This window comes from Numida meleagris, chromosome 4 (assembly GCF_002078875.1).
Source record: "Numida meleagris isolate 19003 breed g44 Domestic line chromosome 4, NumMel1.0, whole genome shotgun sequence".
Lineage (NCBI taxonomy): Eukaryota > Metazoa > Chordata > Aves > Galliformes > Numididae > Numida > Numida meleagris.
The window spans coordinates 64,198,917-64,219,974 of NC_034412.1; the positions used below are offsets into that span (position 1 = coordinate 64,198,917).

At 39.5% G+C, this 21,058-nt stretch overlaps 1 protein-coding gene across 3 annotated transcripts in view; it reads left to right on the forward strand.

Annotated features, from left to right (window-relative positions):
- BMPR1B (bone morphogenetic protein receptor type 1B) overlaps positions 1-21,058 on the forward strand; it is a 146,798-nt gene that overhangs the window by 108,397 nt on the left and 17,343 nt on the right. For all 3 annotated transcript variants that reach the window (XM_021396564.1, XM_021396566.1, XM_021396565.1), the window contains exons 2-4: positions 6,733-6,888; positions 15,667-15,769; positions 16,736-16,838. In XM_021396564.1, coding sequence (XP_021252239.1) covers positions 6,746-6,888; positions 15,667-15,769; positions 16,736-16,838 — 349 coding nt within the window. In that variant the 5' untranslated portion in view covers positions 6,733-6,745. The remainder of the gene's footprint in view (positions 1-6,732; positions 6,889-15,666; positions 15,770-16,735; positions 16,839-21,058) is intronic.

Genomic DNA, 21,058 nt, shown 5'->3' on the forward strand with positions numbered 1-21,058 from the left:
TTAGTTTAATTTCCAATTAAAACTATCCAGTAATTGATAAAAGAAGGAATATAAAGAAATGCCTGCTTAGAAAACTTGGATTTCCGAAGCTAGGCTGATGTGCATCGGAAATAAATATCTCTGATTATTTTGTAGTACCTTAAAGGCTAACACTACTGGGAGAACAGACCTGCTCTAGCTGCACCTGAATCTACTCTGATTTTTTTTTTTTTTAAGTGATGGCAATGTGTTGGGACAAAATCACATGGGGAATGAAGTCAAAAGAGTTAGTCATTCGCAGATTGGTCTGTGGATCTCACTGTTGCATTTGTGAAATATCTGTCTTAGAGTTCTAGTTTTATTACCTGTTATCCTCGTATATGCCTCAAACAGTAGTGCTTTTGCACAGATGCTTATTCATATTGAATTGGTCAAGAACACACAATTCAGAAAAGCATAATGATAGATCTAGTACATGGAACCTGTAGTTTGGGTGTGTATAATGTGGTTCTTGAAGAGATCAGAAAAAAAGGAAAATATTTTGAGGATGATGGGAAATACTTTTTCATTCATCTCCTCAAATGTTAAAAAAAAAGTGATTTAAATTTAAAATAAATTCTAAATAAATGTTTACAGATGGTACGAGATGATTATCAACAATAGAACTGGGGTGTTTGATTGAGTTCTAGAAATTCTTAAATAGAGGTACATTACAGTGGCTATAGCTTAGATTTCACTGTGTCAAGAAATACACTTTGCATGGACTTTCTTTTAGAAATTTGAAAAAATCTTTTTGTGCTTTTCCCTCCCCCCTATCTGTTGGTATAGTATCTCATGTTATGAGAAGAGAGCCAATGGATTCTCATTTTTTCCAAATGAAAAATGAGACAGATTAACTGTGGATCGCAGAAATGAGAGGAAACCAGGAAAAAGTAACACTCAATCAAACTGTGATGTAATGGCGGACAGCAAATTATATGGGAGTTTTCCATAGGTTATGACACCATAGAAGCCTTTGCATTTTTAAGTTGAAAGTAATGTGACATTAATTTTAAGTATTAATTTGAAGGGTCTTGTCGTAGTGGTTTTGTCACAGCTTATTAGATTCCATGCTGAACTTAACTAATTTAGCTAATAACATGGAGTACGATCAAGAGGGTTTAAACAGACCTTGTGGGAAAAGGATGCTTATCTTGTTCAAATCAAATGCAGAAGCATTTTCTGAAAAATAAATATATTCTTTAAATTAATACCAAATGCTTCTTTTTCTTTTGAAAGAAAGATACCTTGACAGTTTGTTAAAAATTACATCCAATTGTAATCCACTTATTTGCATCATGAATAAAAGCTAAATCATCAAAAATTTTGACTTATATTGATAGGAAATAGAGAAGTGAGAAGTTTCTCCGTGCTTTGGTGTACAACAACTCCACTGTAGCTATGGAATTAAGCAAATCATGCAAGGTAAACTCAACAGTGCTACTTTTCTGTCAGTATGGCAACTTTCTACAATGGATGTGTGTCAGGGTAAAGATATTTTCAACCATCGTTTGATGCCGACCTCACTTGGAGCTCACTAGTACCATACAGTCATGCACTGAAAAGGAAAACATGGTTATTTTCATTTTTCTGGTGTTTTATGCCAGATTCTGTTCACTGTGTTTTTGGATCAAACATGTGCAGGTCTTGGTATGTGACCTTTCCTTGAATTTTATGCCAGCCCTGAATATCCAGCAAAGAGAAACTGTCATGATCCTTTTTTCCTTCTTTATTATTTGATTGCCACCAATAAAAAATGCTTTACTTTTACCTCTTGACTATTTTACACAGTGGATCAGGCTGACTTAAGAGGTGTAATTTATTTCAGCTTCTTTAACCACTCTGTGTTTTCATTTCTGACTATTTGCCAAAAATATCCCATGGAAATTCTTTTATCTGATGACTGTAAAGTGCAGTGAGTTAGCAGTTAGTTATTTCCCTTTCTCTTAAAACAATCGTGTCAGTGGTGTAACACTGGCTTTGTGGGAAGTGATCAGGCTGTAGTTTATGATGTAGCATGGGAAACTCTAGCATGGTGTTGTATGATAATTTCATATTTTAATAAAAGAATTATTTGATGAAAAGCCTACTAAATGTATAGAACAATGCAGGCTATAGATAAAGTAAGCTTGTAGCTTAATGAAAATTCTATCAAGTTGACTAACTTTGTTGCCACCTTTTAACTAAAGGTAGATTTAGAAGTTTTTCTTTAATTCTTGTTCAGATGATTTTGTGTTTTTAATGTGTATAAATTCCAGTTCGAAGAAGCAATTGATAGGGCTCTTCAGTAACACACAAAGCTTCCTTGGTAGACCTCTGAATCAGCAAGCAGCACACTGTCGGGGGATGCTGTAGCCAGCTTTTATTGGCATGGGAAAATATGAATGGATGGTACTGTGATTTTATGAGGCTTCAAATACTCTATGTAGAGAGAGGAGTGAACACACTACTTAGATTTTTCTTTTCTTCTTATACTAGTTTGTCCCTTAATATCTCTTTTAATAAGAAGCAAGTCTGACTTTTTCTCCTGGCAAAGAATATAGAAAATCTGCTTTTTTCACTGGATGGCTAGCACATAAATCACATGGTTGTGGCACAGAAGTCAATCTGTCAAGGTAACTATTACTAATTATTCATCCTCAGGGAACAGTGTGGCTTAAGATTTGGACTCCAGTAACAGTACAGAGCTTTTCACCTCCTGCATTACTGGGTTTGTTGAATCGGAGTAGTGCCCAAAAGTCATTACCATCTGATGGCTGTGGGCCGGTGTGAAATGAGTTATTGGGCTCTATCCAGATTCTAGTGGAGGAATTCCTGTCCAAATCACATAACTATGGCTACAGTTGGCAAGGGCTGGAGTGCTTACTGGCAGCCAAAGCAGAGAGCTTGAAGACTGACTGCACATCAGGAGATGCATTCCGTATATGAAACTTATGCTCTTACATTGGTAAATGCAGAGAAGCTAAAGGAGGTGGTTTTCATTTTGTGTGTAAGGTATCACTATCTTACAGACAGCATTTAAAAAGTAAAATATATCTCATTCTGATTGTTACTTCACTGGGGCTGTGGAATCAGGGTATGCAGTCACTTTTCTATCTTTAGAAAGAAGATAGCAAAACAAACTGAAAAACAGAGAGAGTTTGAGACATAGGAAGGGAGCATTCAATATTTAAAAGTCAAGTGTTAGTGTTCTTAGATTACCATGAAGTCTAGGAGTGATGGGAATCAAAATGGAAGAACGTTTCTACGAAGGTTTGTTGGCATGAGGGTTTAGACTAGATACTGTAGTCATTCCTATAGTCACACAGGCTTTACAAAAAGAAGCAGGCATGCCTTTCCTGGGCACACAATCTTCTTCATTCTTAAGAATGAATCACAACACAGTTGAGTTGTTGTAGTCCTACAGAGGAAAATCTCTCACAAACAGCACTCCCGATAGACTAAGAACCCTAGTGGACAACTGCCTGTTCTTGTGGTGGAAGGTACTTCATAAATCCTGGTGAAATTCAGAGGGCAAGCTGAGAAGATCAACTGAATTTGATGAAGATGTACAGGTCTGCAGGTGACCTATTGCTTGCATTCAGGGCACTTGAATATAGCTCCTTGGGAGAGTTTTTAAAGCCCAAAGGATTTCTAATTGCTAGACAGAGAGACAGGTCTGCATGATCAGCATGTGCTTGTTACATCACAGCAGCATAGACAAGAACAACAGATTGTTAGACATCCAAGCTTTGCATTTGACACCTGAAATAAGGAAGAACTTGTTGCCAAACTGTGGAAAGCTCCTGTCACGATGGGGTTCGTCCTACACGCTTTATATTTTAAGGGTGGGAATTCTGAAAATCTTTCTGCTCTGGAGTCAAACAGACATAGAATCCAAAAGACCCAACAGAAACTCAACTTTGACCAGGAGATTTCTTAAGTGTTGGATGAGAAATCTGAATTTCAGAGGCAAGAGATCTGCTTTTTATTTTATTTTTTTAAGCTAGGAGCCAGGATATTAAGGCTTGCGAGGAACAAGAGAATAGAGTGAGAAGGATTTCCTCTAAGAATAAAAGCATCTGATTGAGAATCTCGTACTCTTTTATTTGTATTTGATTGTATGCATTGGGCACTGAACTGCAATGATTTTCCACTAGTTTTGACCCTGGGCATGAGCTGAAAGCAAAATCTTAGGTTATCCCCTATTTCACGCTCTCAGAAAATGTAGATTTGAATGCCAGCCCACCTTGTTCTATGTTTTCTCAAAGCACCCTACACCTCTCAACAATCACCTGTTGCTTTGGTATTACTTTAGGTTTCAGATTTTAGTTCAGCAGCTCTTGTCTTTTATTTAAAAAAAGTAAATACAGACAGGTCTAGAAACGTAAGCTGTTTACTGCAAGTTCTGCAGAAGCTCTTCTTGAGCTTATCCTTAATGAATGATGGACACAGATTGCACTGGGTATACTGTCTCATTTATTGAAAAAGGAATTGACCTACATTTGTATGTGCCATGAGGCAGGTATCTAGTTGTTCAGTCTCCTTCACATACATTAAAAAACTTTTTTTTAAGTGGAAGGTGTAAAATGCTTTTAGTTTTGCACTCTTCCTTCGTTGAGGAAAGTTCTCTAATGGAATTGTAGATGCTTGTAGAAAAACCCATAGAAGTGTTACACAGAGGATAGAATTTCACTCAGTTGCCTCATGAGTTAGAAGGCCACTTTGTTGCCTCATGAGCTTGAAGTTCGAAAATTCTTGTCAGGGATATTAATAATTTAATATTCCTAATTCACTCTAAGAATACAGACAATCTGCTGACTGAAGGAACTTGTTTAACAATCTCTAATCCTGTGACCCAGGGATCAAATCTCTGTTGATAATAATTTGTTGTACACAAGCTACATATCAAAATATCATAATTATGTTATGAGAAACAAAATGCTTTTTTGCATCTTTTTGCTTAAACACTTTCTGTATCTTAAGTGATAGCTATGAGCAAATGATAAGTGAACTAAACCATTATATTCTAATTTTGCCAAAGTTATTAAAAGTATTGGACTTCAACAGTCAGTTGTATCATGAAGGCAATTAGTATCTTGATGCTGGGCACAAGGATTACAAGCCTGCAGTTTGTGTATGCTTTGTAATGAGTCTTCTGGTTTGGCTTTCAGAAAGGGTGAGCTAATCAAAACCTCCAGTTGGTTTCAATGGGATTTGTAGGTACTGAATAAATTTTATGATCAAGCTGTACAGCTCTTTTATTTCATAGATGTTACAGTCTGATATGGTGAATGGTTATATTTCATGTATCATCTTAATATGCAAGAGTGAAAGGGCTGTCATCTTCAAAAAATTGTTCAAATAACATTATTCTCACACATAAAACCTCAGTATCCTCAGAGTAAATGATGTTCAGTTTTTTCCCCAGTTTGCTAGAGACTGCCCACATGAAGATGAGAGCACATCTGCCAGCTGTTGCCAGTGCCTGTATGAGTGCAGGCAATTCCTAGCAGTCCTACTATGCCCTTAGCCCTGCTTTTGCTCCAGCCTTACACTGCCTCAGGACATTGCAGCCTGTTCTCAGTCCTTGCTTGCCATCCCAGCCCCAAAGCAGCCACTTGATCCTATCCGCTCTGCCTGTTTGCTCACCCTTTCTTTCCCTAGGGAGTTGAGGAGGATGGAGTTTTCTTTCAGCTCCGTGATATATCAGTCCTGGTGCTGGAAATTTGGGGAGGATTTCAATTAGAGCCAAAGAAGCAGTCCAGGAGCCAACCAAAACAATAATAATAATGCCAATTGTTTCTAAAGATTTAACAGTAGATCAAGAATTTCAAGGCTGATTTTCAACTACTCTGTTGGAGACAGCTGTTCATAAATGACTCTTTAGTAAGATTCTTTACAGGGAAACACCAGGAAAATGAGAAACTGCCTGTTGAAGCTTTTTATGCTGATCTCATTTTTGTCTTTGAAACTTAAAATATTCACAAGCACTGAAAGCTGATATTTATGAGAAGAATTGGGGCAGAGGGAGGAACAAGTTGCTTAAGCAGCTCCTAGCCCATCATCAACGTCTCCAGCTGTACTGCAACAGCCTCATGGAGATTCAGTACTCTGATTTTTTACAAGTAGTCACTCCATGTATTTCTGTTCATTTTAGGGTGCATTCTTGCATTTTACTTTGTTTACAATTCTTTTTTAATATGGAAAAACAAGGAAAAAATTTTTAAGTAGTCTTTATACTATTCTATGACGGAAAGTTCTGTTGAACTTGAGAGAACATCACTTTGCTAAATCTTTTCAAAATTATGCACTCATGTTCTGCTCTGCCTTCAAAGCTGTAAATCCCACTCTGTGTTACAGGGTTCAGTGGATGAAGATGTGCGCCAAGTACAAAGAGAAACAAAGTGCAAAAGTGCAATCAAGGATCTGACCTATATAATGCAGTAGAAGAAAAGCTGCACTATGCAGTATGTAAAGCCCGGCATAACTCTTATTTGCAACACTGGCAGCAGCTGAACTTGAATGTCAGCACCTTTAATCTAAGGTCACTGTGGCTCAGTAAGCCTCAAACACCACAGTGACTATTTCAGAGGCTTCTAAAGAAAACTCTTCTGTAGCAAATAACTGTTCAAATAACTCAAATTTTGGTGGGAAGGAATACTTTAAAGCCTTCATTCCATGTCTTGCAATCCTGTCTAAATATTTTTTTCCTCTTCCTTGATTTCTTGCTAGTTTTCTGGACAAGATGCCCTTGCTAAGCTCCAGCAAGCTGAGCATGGAGAGCAGAAAAGAAGATGGTGAGGGCACAGCACCTGCCCCTCCGCAGAAGAAGCTGTCATGCCAGTGCCACCACCATTGTCCTGAGGACTCAGTCAACAGCACCTGCAGGTTTGTGGAGCATCTATCTGGTGATAAAACGTGAGAAAACATGCTTGTGACAGTTCTGCAGTCCCAAGTTGGGTGTTAGTTCTTGTTTGAGCAGTAATCAGTAACGGAATTTTTTAGAAATTAGCTGCTTTTTACCTAGATGTCAGCTACACATCTATTTTTTCTTTTTATAGTATTTACATCTCTCAAGTTTTAGATAAATGCTTATATTAATTCTTTGCACGTGATATATTCTGAATGGAGGACTTTGTTTTTAAAAGGTGCATGCAACTGATGAGAAGAGACTTAATGGAGATATACTGAAGTGTCTATAAATGCTCATAAATTTATAGTCACTCTTCATAAAGCACCATTTATCATAAGAAACTTACTCTTTGTGTGTATTTTTACAAAAGTGTTTCATAGGTTGATAAGACATCTTGTTTCATGGTGGAAGTAATTTTTTTTTTTCTTGATATGAAATGTTAAATGCTTTTTTATGCTAATTGTACTACTACATTTGGTTTTGTGTGGGCACTGTTTGGTTAGAGTATTGTAAATTTCTTATTTGGATTGGATTCTGTTTTTGCCCAGAGGTGCTAATTCCCTGGGATGAACATGTCCTGCTGTGCCTTTGGAGGCTCGGCACTGACACTACCTGAAGCAGCAGAGTGGACCAGTGATACCTGCTGTGGAAGCACACTGCTCTTCCCCTACTCTGGCTCTTTCCACAGGGTGCTCCTGCAGCAAACGCATGAACTATTGCTGCTGAATTAGGGTGCTGTTCTAACACCCATCTTGGCTTGAGATGAATGAGAGTTTGTCTTTGCAGCCATGTAGGGGTGAACTCTTCACCAGCTTCACATGAATTTCAACTTTTTATTCTGCTTACTTAAAAGCAAGTAAAATACTGGAGATACTATCTGCTCTAGTATTGTGGAGTTGTGCATCTGCAGGAAGCATCAAAGTAGGACACAGATATGAGCCCAGCTGGAAGAGCCAGTTGCGTATGCAGCTATATTTGAGGTGAGATAGTCTAACATTGTGTCAGTGCTGGCTAGCTCTTCCAGGCAGCATGTTAAGAAGATAGACGAGGAAAAACCAAAGGTCGTTGAAGACAGATTGCTGTTTCTTGGGATTTTATGAGTGTTGTTCTGTAGCTTGACTTGATTCAGCTCAGCCTGCAGCTTCACACTGAGGTGTATCAGTTTTTGATGACAGCCATAAATACTACTTCCCCCTTTCAATCCTCTTTCTTCAAACCCATATATAGCTAGAAGTTGGACCTAACTGCTCTCAACTGGCAGTTCGTTAAAAAAACTATAAAAACCCCCTCTGAAATCAGTTTGCAGATCGCCTGCAGCATGAATTAACTTTCCTGTTCCTGCCCAGCAAGAGCCACTGCTTTCACACATGCTGCCTGGCATGCATCAACAGGGAAGATGCAGAAGACTTGAATCCATTAATTATGAAACACAAGAGGATCCATGTTAAGGAACTGACTAATTGAACAAAATTTATACTCCAGATGACTGGGCACACTTTTGCGTGTTTTAATCAGAGCTATTCCTCTTTCCCATCCTGTTCTGTCACCTGAGCACTATTCAGCTTGCCCAATGAACAACAGTATAATTGCTGAAGAGTTTAGAGAAATTTAAAACTAAAATTTTAAATGATTTGAAATTAAATACCTTACCTTCATGGTTTACCAGCAATAATCTTTTTTCAGGATAGTGATCGTGGCCGTAGTTCCCCTTACCTTGGTATGAGAGCTGCAGTGAGGTCAAAGGACAACAAAGCACACAACACCCCTTGTCTTCCCTGCATCTGCTTAACTTTGTCAATCCTTTGCTTCTTAAATTCCTTATACTTAGCTGGAATTAAGGATGAAAAGTGAAAAGGGACCTTACAGTGAGAAGAGAGTCCTAAGCCTAACATTCCAGTATCCGGCTTTCAAAAGATTTGACCAAGCCCAGTCAGGTGAGCAGGGATTATGAGTTTCCCCATGCTTTGAGAGCATTCTACTAGTCAGCCTGTAACTTTCATGCTTCTTGCTAGCCTGAATGACTATTGGCACAGTTTGAAAGCACTCAGGAATTCCTATTTAACCTCACTCTAAAGGAAATTACACCATATTGAATTCAAATATTATTGATTGTGCTGTGTTTGTCTGAAGAATAAATGAACTGTTCCAGATTAAAAGTTATTGCATTAATTATCTTCTTCCCTCAGATATAGTCACTAAAAGCTTTCTACATTTGATAAGAATTGAACCCTCTTGGCAGCTCTGTCAATCTGTTAAGATTTGAGCTGTACTAGAGTCTGCAGGGCTCTGAGCTACATTGACTGGAAGCATCACGCACTGTTCCCACTGAGGCTTCCGCCAGAGCAGGATAGCTTTTTGTGTGCCCAGAAGCAAGAAGGGCTCCCAAAGTTCAATGGAAAAGTGGCTCCAGCTGTGGCTAAATTAGAAGCCTTGGAATGAAGGAGGCAGTCCCAGCTCAGTCACTAATAGAAATCTCTTATAAATAGCAGTCTGCCATCCTTGCTGAAGGTTTTGGTCTGCTACTACAAATATTTATCTATCAGGATACAGATACTGAGCATAGGACTAGTAGCCTGAATGTTCATATAAAAATGAGGACATCTGGTGGCCATTTAAAGTCCTCTCCATAATTCTATTTTTTTGAGATTTGAAATTTGAAATCAATATTCTTAAGCCACATCTGTGTCAAATCCTTGACCAGCCTTCTGTGTTTTTATACACAGTTATGCTTTCTGTGTATTTCTTCTGCTTAAGTGCAATAATCCTTTAGGAAACTATCAATGATACCAGAGCTTCAAATGCACATTATTTTGTTTATCAACAACAAATCAGTAGCTCTAGCTTGATGAGCGTTCTTTAAAATGGTCAATCCATAAGCATATTAAGTTTTGGAAGACCCCTTACAGGGACTTCTCATCAGGAAAGTGTCAGTGGCAGGGAGTGGTGAAAGAACACTGCTGTGTGTGGTGGACCAAGCCAGGAGCAGAGGGTGATACTGGTGCCAGCTGTTGCCTTACCCACCAACACCCTGTGCCCCCCAGAGTACCTGAACGCATCTTGCAGATCTGGGTCTACTGATGGCTGTGGCAAGGGGTCTGCTAATTCCAGGCAGGAGCAACAGGAGAGGGAACTGTAGGTAGGTACTCTCTTACCGTAGCTTGGAGTGCATGTAGTGCTCAAGCCTGAGCTTAACTTGAGCTCCTGGGCACAGTGTGTGGTTGGGTGGGGTGTGGGTGCCACTCAGGGTAATTAAAGCTCATTAGTGCACTTGGAGCCCTGATGATTAAGATCTTTGTAAAAGGTTCACCGTCCTTTGCTTGTAAAGGGTGTGCTAACCTGTGGTGTGTTGGAACTTTATTCTTTGGAACATCTGTGCAGTTCATAAAAGGCTCTCAATAAAGAAGCTCAGAGCTGCTTTGAAAACAACCAGGACCTCGTTTTACTGTTTCATTTCAAGTTTTGTATGTGCAAAGTGAGCACATGGGCAGTTGTGTCTAGTCAAAATTAGTTGCATATTTTTAAAAGTATTGTTAGATTTAATTGGCTATAAGTGTAATGGGGTTGCAATAAGGGCAGAGGCTGATTAGGAACCTAGTTGTATTCTCTTTATGTTCATAAATAAATGCTGACAGTTTTAGGGATCAGGTTGATAGAATTTAATTTCTTACAGTTTCTGCCCAACTGTGTCTTGAGGTAGCTTTGGCTATCTAATACAATAAAATAATTAAGTTGCCTTCTCAGCATTACCAGAGGTGATAATTCACCTGACTGATTTTATTTTCATTTTCATGTTCTCTGGATAATGAGATTAAATTTTCTTTGTAATTTGGTATCTAGAGACTTTAACAGTGGGCTGAAGCACTGCGTTCAGGCACCGTTTGTTTTAGCCTGCTTTAATTTTTAGCGTAAAATTAAACACTTTCTAGTGAAGGAGCCGTGATGAGATGTTGCATGTTAGCTCATTTTTATTTTTTAATGTAAGCCTTTATACAGGGCTGCACAGGAGGCAAGTCTATTTTGATGGGTAAAATCAAAAGGCAAGAAACCCTTGCAAGCTCCACTCTTTTCCCCCTCAGCCATATGTCACGTACATGGCTCAGCAGGTGACTTCTCCCAGAGTGCTAAAACTGGAAGTCCAAATCCCCATCCCACCCTTTTGAACCATGCTTGTTTTGAAACTGCTTTGCTCAGAGGCTGCCTGTATCAGTTTTTAATATATACCTTATGATAAACAGTAACACAGGTCCAATCTCCCCATACAGAGACCTGTTGTGTTACTTTCAGATAGCTTTTTTTTTTTTTAGCATGTGGGAATACTCTGGTGTTATTGTGCTGGAGTACTTAAAATTTCCCTTGCATATTCAATTTACTTAAACCAAGAAAACATTCCCAAATAGCAAATATCCACGCTGAAGCTGCCCTAGCATTTAAAAAGAAGGTACATCACACAAATTCAACTGTACTGTAATCTTAACACTAGGTAAAAGAAATTATTTGGTCCGTGTTTAAATTTTTTGATACAAAAGAAAGGAATGAAAGGAGAAAACAAAGGGAAAAAGGAATAGAGAAAAGTATATAGCTTTATTTTGACAGTTTCCTTCTTCATAGTTCTCACATTTACTGAAATGGATTTTGCACATAAGTACTGGAGAGACCTGGTGAACGTGCAGAGTGGTACCCATGATTGGTGCTACTGTCATACCCAAGGTTACGCTAATAGGTCTGTAGACCTGTCAAATCTCATATATTTATCATATAGCCTGGGAAGTCTGGCACTGTGTCCTGAATTCTGCACTGTGCCCCATATAGCAGGGAAAAACTGTGATCTGCGTTGTGATTAGAGCAATGCAAGACACATCTGATTGGCTGAGTTGTGTCTTAATCCTGAGAAAATAGTATAGGCAGATCACATAGAGATAATATTGATGGCTAGACCTATATGGGCAATAGGATATATGAGAAGATACTTTGCTAAGATATGTTGGGTATCCTCCCCTCCATGTTCTGTGCTTAGCATAGTAGAGTTGTTACTGAACACCCTGATGACCTCGTACATCGTTGTATTGACTTCAGTGTGATGCCAAAGGGTATGACACACCGCAGAACATGGTAGGACCAGCATCATCATCTCAAAGACTAGTGGGCGAGAAACTTTGTCCAGCTGTGGGCCAGCTTCTATGCTTTGTCACATCTGTGTGTCTCTGCTTGCCTTTGCAATAGCTGTGCAAATGTGGAGGTGAATCTGGCTCAACAACTGTGTGATGCTCTCCTTCCTGCTTGGTTTCACGTTACTTCCCTGATGCACAGCCACTAACTGTATTATTTCTCCTGGAAAATTAGCCTGTACTGAGTAAATTTACAGGGGCTCTTTTTTTTTATGGACAGTATCCAAAGGCACCGTTTTGCTGAATTTGGCCTTCATCATCTTCCTTAAGTGAATGATATGACAAAATATATGAATTAGATGCAGATTGAGAGGCAGCCAATTTTTGAATTAGATCATTTCAGCCAGTCTTTATAGAAGTATATGGACTTCCCAGTTTCTGGAGATTATATATTCTAACAATTTTTAATGATTTTTTAAAAACAGGGCAGAAATTTGCCATGTTCCTTTGGATGAAAATGAAAAGATGTTGTAGTTCTTTCTGATATCAAAACCAGGAGTACAATGGGGAGGAGGGGACAAAAATAATAACACCCATATTGACTCAACTGCAAACAAAATTAAATTTAAGGACTCTTTTCACCAAGTTATTTAACCCATCTGCTTGTCATAGGCACCAAATCACATGAAGTAACGATGTTGCTTTTCAAAGTTATATATTGCCATGCCTGGCTGTATCACACATGCAGAAAGCAGGACAGGAAATCTTCAGCAGTCAAGTTTTGGTAGCTAAGGTATTGCATCTTCTGTGAGAAATGGCTGTTGGCCAGTAAGGACATCTGTGTGAGCAGCTGCAGAGCTGTTGGCCTCTGTTCCTCTCTTCTGACATGTAGTAAAGCTCTTGGTTAAGATTGCCTCTTTCACTCAGGTAATCTGTAATTGTAGCAGCACCTTCTCCATCAGTGCTTGCCAGTGTTTCTGCTACAAACTCCCTCTGTTTCCCTGGCGTTTGTCTTGGCTGTGAAAGTTCACTCTTGGCAAATATGTGACATACCAAATCTGCGCTTATTAGCGATCTCATCCAACTTGCATTCAGTTGCTCTCCTGCATCATACCTTAATAAGCTGATGCTTTAATGAAGGAGGTTAGTGGATGTGTATGCGGTTGTACTCATCAGGATAAATTCCTTCTTTACACAACAGTCTCAGATTCTTAGAGTCAAATTACACAGAATTCTAATTGCACATATTAAAAAAAAATTGGTTGGAAATGGAGAATGTGTTTTTAATATTGCTTTGTGTATGTCAGCAACGTGCATATGTTTCTGTTTGTGCAGTCACCAAACTAAACATCAAATTAGAGGTGACACACTGCTGAGTTGTTGCTAACTTGTTAGAATAAGGAAAGTTTGAGGCAGGTAAGTCAATAAAACAGCAGTGTTACACGATGGCCTTTCCTTGCAATGTGCAGTTCATCTGACAGCCTGTGAACCAGGAGAAGAGTTCAGGGCAGGAGGGTGGGAAGATGAGGGAACAAAAGACTTCGTTGTTTTCAGTAGAGTCACCTCTATCTCTTTCCCGCATCTGCAATAAAACAAAGAATTCTTATACTGTATGAACACTTTTTATTTTTTCTTAGAGTTAGAATCAACTGGAACCAATATTTATTCTCCTCAGCATTGCTATTTTTAGTTTTCTCATGCTTTTCCCTCATTACTCTACTGTTGCCTGCAAAGAACATGATTTACCCTTATTGTTGGAGCTTTAAAACTTTTACATTTTGCTCCATCTAGTGTAATATTGTTTGTTTTTTTAAATCTGAAGTAAAATTTTCAGAGGGACTGAAGTGCTTGAGGATCCCAAATTCAATTTTCTAAAATGAGCAAAGGATCAGAGTCCCACAGCAATTCAGAAGAAATGAAATAAAATTGCTGACTTTCCTGCTTCTTTTTTCCCTTCTACAGACAATTTGGTTTTTCCTTCCACCGCTTTCCTTTGGTGAACAGAGAGTTTTGGTTTTTGCTGTGGATTGCTAGCTGAGGAGTTCTTTTTTGTGTTTCACTGGGTTGCAATTTATTGTTTTGTTGCTCTGTCCCCTGGGTTACACTTACTCATTACTTTGAATCAAAGGCACCATGCAAACAAATAAAATCTAATCTAATATAATATTCTACTCTAATGGATTCCTTACAGTCTCTCTTCTTGGCAATCCTATCGTTTCTATCTTAAGCTTCGGCAATGAAATCAAGGTGGTTGTTGCCCAGAAGGGCAGCTGTCTCCTTTGCCTTGCTCGTATGCACAGTGTCAGAGAGGAGTAGAAGTCCTGGCTCTCTTTTCTCTGAGAAAGCAATTTGTAACATACAATTGGTTACTTTTCAAATCCAGAAGTCAATAACCAGTGATGGATTATTATTTGAAGTAATAAGCTTACAGTGGCTAGACCCTGCACCACTAATATAAAAATATGCCACTGCAAATGTTTGACATGATTCTTTCCAGCCAGCATCTGTCTGTCCTGTAGCTAATACTTACAAATGGTGTTTATCTATTCCATGTGTAACAGCACCCTTTGAATCCTACATCTTCTTTTCTTTTCTTTTCTCTCGCTGCTCTGTTAGACTTCCTTTCCTTCCAGTGGGAGCAAATCATCTGAAATTTTGCTGTGCTTAAATTTTCTAATCCTTTTTTCTTTTTATTTCCTTTTTTTAACTGAGTTTATCCTCCTCAGAAAAATACTCACTGAGCATAATAACCAATGTTATTTTCCTGTGAAAATAAAGGAATATTTTATGTGACATAAATGTCTTGGATTAAAGAATTCTTTCTTTATTTTTGGATCCTTTTCCTGCAAAATCAGTCAATTTATGTTCCTCACTTATGGTACATGCCAATAGTGCTTAGAAATTAATGCATAGCAATTTCAGTAAAATGAAGCCCCCCTTTTTGTTCCCTCCTCCCCCTTCCTGCAGCATGCAGGCATTTGACCTTCATCAAGGAAGGACATTTATCACCAGCACCATCTAGCCATCTGTTAGCATACTTATCTTCCATGGGACACGGTCGTGTAAATGGGAGCGTTTTGGATAACTTCAGGATTGTAACCCAAGTAAACAGTTATGAAGGGTGTTGATGATAACTCAAGGACTCACACACCACTGTTGCAGTTTGTAATACTTCTAAAACAGGAATCACAAATCACTCTTAATAATATTTCACAGTGAGTGTCTCAGAAATGTTTCTTTCTCCAGATCCCCACCATACTGCATGTAGCCATGCCTTGTTCCCATGCACAGGGCAGACCTGCCGTAGCACTGACATTTGCATTTATGTAGGTCTCCAGTCTTCACACTTTAATGGCTGAAGGCATTTACAGAGAATTAAGATGTTAGTGGGTGTTGTAGCTGTGAAATTTTGGATAGGTAAGTATGCTGTCAGCTGTCTTCTGCTGTTACAGCAGGTTGCACAGGTGCCTACCTTTTTCCATATGTGCGATAGTGCTTCAGCTCTTTGTGTTTTGTCATGCTGCTGGAGGAAATGTGCTGCTTTGGTAATGGCAGATTTTCCTTCCAAGGAACAATGCTGAAGACTGTATTTGGCTGCATGTTTTTCACTTTAGAACCTCGTACTGATTCATTCTTTTCAATCCTCAGCACTGATGGTTACTGCTTCACCATAATAGAAGAAGATGATTCTGGCGGCCATTTGGTCACCAAAGGGTGTCTGGGATTAGAGGGCTCGGACTTCCAGTGTCGGGTAAGAAAGTGTTGGCTGCCTGAGTTTTGCTTGGCTTTTTGATGTCTTTCAGTTGAAATGCAGTCAGCAGACATTATTATGGCCATGTGTTCCATTTCTGTTCATTTGGCAGAAAGTTGCTCCACATCATTTGCTGAGGGGATTGCATTTATATCCCAGAATGTTTATGATGGTGATGTTATAGCTGTTCCTTTCAATAACTTAAAGTTTTCTTTTTACCGATGTTGCGTCTAGCAACGTCCCTGCTCAGAGAAAGTTTGAATTTAGAGAAATACAATTTAATTCTGTAAGTCTCAGAGTAAATTTAGTCAGGATGCTGTTTTATGGACTTCAACAACCTTTTTCTTACATGCAGTTCCCCTTTGCTTTTGCACTTGCAATGCTGAAAGTCTGATGACTTGTCTGAGAACAAGTTTTCCAGCAGGAATTGCAGGAGTGTGGGCAGTAGAAGATCGCTCTGAAGTCTCTGACTTCTACAGCTGCCCTTAAATTATTTTATTTGAGTACAGGGACACTCTAGCCAGGGCTGCTTCAAAGTCTGTGGAAGGTGTTTTGCTCAGCTTTCCATGAGGGGAGCAGCAGCAGGTAAATAAGTTCACACAGCAATTCAGCAATTCCTGTGTTACTCTGGCTAAACTATTTTTATAATATACCAGTTTATTTTACAATACTACTCCAACTGATGCACACAGGAGACTTTTAGAGCTCTGTCTTGTGCTCTTAATGGCAATAGATCTGCAGCACTAAAGCATCGAATATGTGAGAGGTGAATTCATCTCTTAATCATTTAGATGACATGTTTTTTGGATGCATTCAGTGGCACAAATCCTTATTCCACACATCCTGGAAATCTGTAATATGCTGCAAACCTACTACCAAACACACCTTTTTCTGCAGCGGCAGAATGAGCGTATCTGCTTACAACACAATTAATTACTTTGCTTACTCTGAAATTGTGTATTTCAGGACACTCCTATTCCACACCAAAGAAGATCTATTGAATGTTGCACAGGCCAAGATTACTGTAACAAACATCTTCACCCAACGCTACCACCACTGAAAAACCGAGGTAAGGGGAAGTACATCCAGTCCAAACTGACCTTTTCCTGCTATTGCCCTTTGTGCCTCAGGAAGAAACAAAGCCATAACCAAAGCACCCTCATCCAAGTGTATGTGATTAGAGAGATGAGCCCCATTAAAAACTTTGTCTGGATTTCTTGAAGTAGAGAGCAGTGTCTTGACCCATGGTTGCAGATGCTTGCTATTATTCGTGTTGCTCACGTGTGATGAGGAGCAGATGCACTATTTGCTCGATATTGTCATAGACATGCTGGCTGTTACTGGTTGTCCCAAAGACTAAAGTTGCGTGTGGCAGAGGATGGCTCTTGCTGTGTATGGTTTTAGCCTGATAATAAAACTGAATTCTCTATCTGTTCATAACAGCACACACATCTGGGACCAGATCTCTAGAGGTTAATCTAGCATTTCAAACTGACTGAAATCCATAAGGTGTTTCTTGCTTATAGGACCCAGTAATCCACAGAAGTGGATTTTCTACTTGAAAAATGTAACTCAAAATAGAGTGAAAAGTGAGAACTCATGCAATTACTATTATTTTTTGTGTGTGCTGTTATTAAGAACAAATGGAAATGTTTTAACTTTAAGTAGATTCTGAGGCAAGCCTAGGTCAGGTATACGTTTGTTTATTTTGTTTAAACATTACTTTCTGAAAATTGCTAGAACTGTTTTGGCCGGATATTTCAGATTCCATTTAAAAAAATATGTTCCTGGGTTAAGTGTAACATTCCTCCTTGGTAAACTCTTGGCATTGGCAACAATGGCCAAGATTTGTGGTGGTCAGCATGGAGTTTAATCTGTGAGAGTCCATTCAAGGTTGCAGGAGAATTTGTAATCATGGCATTCTGAGTTGGAAATCCAAACTGGCAAACAGCAGCTACTTACACATAAATGCATGCTCAGAGAAAGCCTTCTCTCGTGTAAGCCATTCCCTTCACGCCTTTGAAACTCTGCACAGATGGGCTGCAGAACCAGGCCTGTGGAGGGTGGTATGTAAATATTTCACTATTTACTAGCAAGCCATTAAGTCAGTGAAACCTCATAAAATTCCAACTTCCAACATGAGAGTTACGTACTATTTTGTTGTGTATTTTTTTTCATTTTAAAAAGTTATTTGAACAGAGAGAGAAGCTCCAAAAGGAAATCAGTATTTGTTCACACTTACTTAGTGTATCAATAAATATCATTACAGTTTGGAAGACGATTTCTTCTTGCTGCTGAGTTAATTCTATGTTAAAGCTACTTAAAAATACTGAATCAATGCCAAACATTAGGCATCTGCTTTATTAAGTTTTTAGATATTTGGCTGTATTATGTGCTTCTTATTCAGAAAACAGTAAAAACAAGCATTTTATAGTGGCAGAAATTGTTTGGATTGATGCTGACTTTGCTGTGTGTGTACATGGCATAAAAAAAAGCATTGCTTGGGCACTGTGGTGGCAGACCCATGAAACAGCAGATAGATTATTTACTGAAAGAATAATGTTATAGGGTTGGAGCAGGACTCTAGCCATCTTATATTGCAAAATGTTTATTTTATACTGTCAAACAAAAGGCAATGCATCATTCAATGTATTCTGAGGATTTTTATCATAGTTTGTGCACAACCAATGTCCTGACAGTGTATTCCAGGAGCTGCTTCTTTCCGTGTGGCTGAGCAGGGCTGAAGCCAGCACCTTTATTAAAGCCTTAAGCACATATGTCATTCCTGGTGCCAGACCTGTTTTAATTTGCCATGGCTGTATGCTAGTTTAAAAGCTCTGAGCAAAGCCTCGACTTAGAGGGTCCTCTGTGCAGCTGTGTACAGATACTGAGTGCTGGTGTTCAGTATTATGCACTGTGATCATTATGTCTGTTGGAAACTTTTAGATTTGGCTATGATTGAATCAGAGCTGTGAGACTTGTACATTACATGTCTTATAAGCTGGAAGCATGACAAAGGGAAGATTAACCTAAAAACAAGCTTCTAGGAAGCTTCCTGACCTCTAGGATTCCATGAAAAATATGTATGCTACTTGGCATTTAAAAAACAAACAGAAATTTGGCTTCTGAACTTACATCCAAGGTCATATCTCATGGGAAACAGAGCCTAGGGAGATCATCCAGCTGCAGGTCAGAGGTTGTTGAACTGCAAATTAACCCGCACACCAAGGTAACATCTACAGAGAGGCAAGCAGCTTGTGTCCTGGAAGTGTTTTTCCAGACCTGGCATGTGCTGAAAGAGAGTTTTACCTTCTCCTTGTGAAAAGACAGGAGAACCATGCACACGAGGGTGGGAGCTCAAAGAGTTAACACTGGTCAAAGCAGGGTTTTCTTGAGCAAGATGGAAGAAAGTAAGAGCCAAGCTTAAGTTCTGAGCTCATCTTGGTGCAAAACTGGCAGGTTAAAATAGACAAATGATACTACAAAATCCTTGTACCAGCTGTGTATCTGTCTTATTGAGGAAATGAAAATCATAACTGGGCCTGAAACAACACCTCTGCTTTAAACAATAAAAGATATTCCTGGAAATCCCTGTGAAAGTGCAGACTGAGACCAGTCGAAAGGAGAAATATATCTTTACTGATTTAAAGCCTGTATAAGCAGAAGTGGTGGTGCCACCGTGTCTGGCTCCCTGCCTGTAGAGCTAGTGATGAATGGGCAAGGGAACGATTGGAGGAACTATGGGGTTTGATGTGTGCACACAGTCTCCACGCCTCGGATTTCACTGGCATTTTTACTTGGATAATCTTAACATCGTGAACTGGAGGAAACAGGGAGGGAGGAGAGCCTTTGACACCCTGACTTCTCCCTTCAACCTGCTGTGTGGCATTTTCAGTGCACTCATCAGCATGGCCCTGCAGATGGCAAAGTGGGGTGAATGGGAGGGGGAGAAAGGAGAAATGAGAAAGCACAGAAGAGAATCTGAGAGGCCGGCTGGTGTTACTGGAGAGCCTGCTTTTGTTGCTGCTTCTCCCTTTCTGTGCTGATCACGACTGACCCCTGCACACATCCATGTTTTCTTACAGCCTAAAATTGTTTGTAAACATGTTGCGTGCTAGGCTTTGCTGTTATGTGTGAGTCAAGGTACTTGAGGAAGCCTCCCAAACCCACTATTTTTTTGTTTTGTGCTCCACTCATTGGGCTCCCAGTCTTAGCTCACTGCTGCCTCCTTGGAAGCTGCTGCTTATTTGCATAACCCCACTGCTTGGCATGTTGCAGATGCCAAGGAACATAGCAGTAAGAAGCACAGCACCAATCTTCTTAAAGAGCAGAGCCTCTTTATCTCATACCCACTGGTACCCACCACAGAGACAAAGTGGACTCACGGCTGAGCTGTCCTGTCCCTCTGTTTGGAGGTGGTCCCAGCTGCCTAAAATGGTGCAGGGAGAGGTGGTTTATCCTGCTGCACAGTGGGGAGTGTCCTGATCTCTAGAAGAAGAGAGGAGTGGGTCTCCAGCAGCTCCAGCATGCCTCAGTTCAGCAGGACAAACAGACATTACCAGTGGAAGAAAAGAGGCGGGTTTTCTATATTTTGTTGTCCACGTGCCAGCTGGTTTCTGAAGTTCTCAAGCCAGCAAGCAAAATTCTGCCAATAGGAAGTGTTTGAAAGACAAGACAACAGACTACTTAGCATCACTATAGCCTCTCTTCCTATGTGGCCCAATAAATATGAAGACATATGGAAGTTATTCTCCTTTTCCATGAGAGCTGGTTGTATGCCCACTGTGACGTGCACAGGGAGCTGTCACCTACTGCCACACTGACACATCTCTTCATGTCTTGCATGCTTTCCTTGCAGTTACTGAAAAATTCTGTGGAAGTCTCAAGTTTCCTTTAGAGCTAAGCAACACTTCCAAGATGCCATCTGGCCTTGGGGAAAATACAGCCATGTTTGTTTAATTGTCTGAATGGGAGAACCCCATTAGAAATGTTGGGCACAGTGTTTGAATCATTTAAAATGATCACAATACAATTAAAATCTGTCATTTTATCATCCTTCTCCTAGATATACATAATCAAATACGCATAGTGTAAATGATACTGGCACATCTTGAGTTCTTGTGGTGTAACACTAATGCTACACACATTTGTGCAATTAAATCCCTATTTATCCTCTCCTCAACTGATGCACAGCAATATCTTAAACTGTTACAAACCACATATTTTAGAGGGGAAATGGCTGGTGGACCCAGGCTGCTCACTGAGCATGAAATAGAGCCTTCAGCCCTC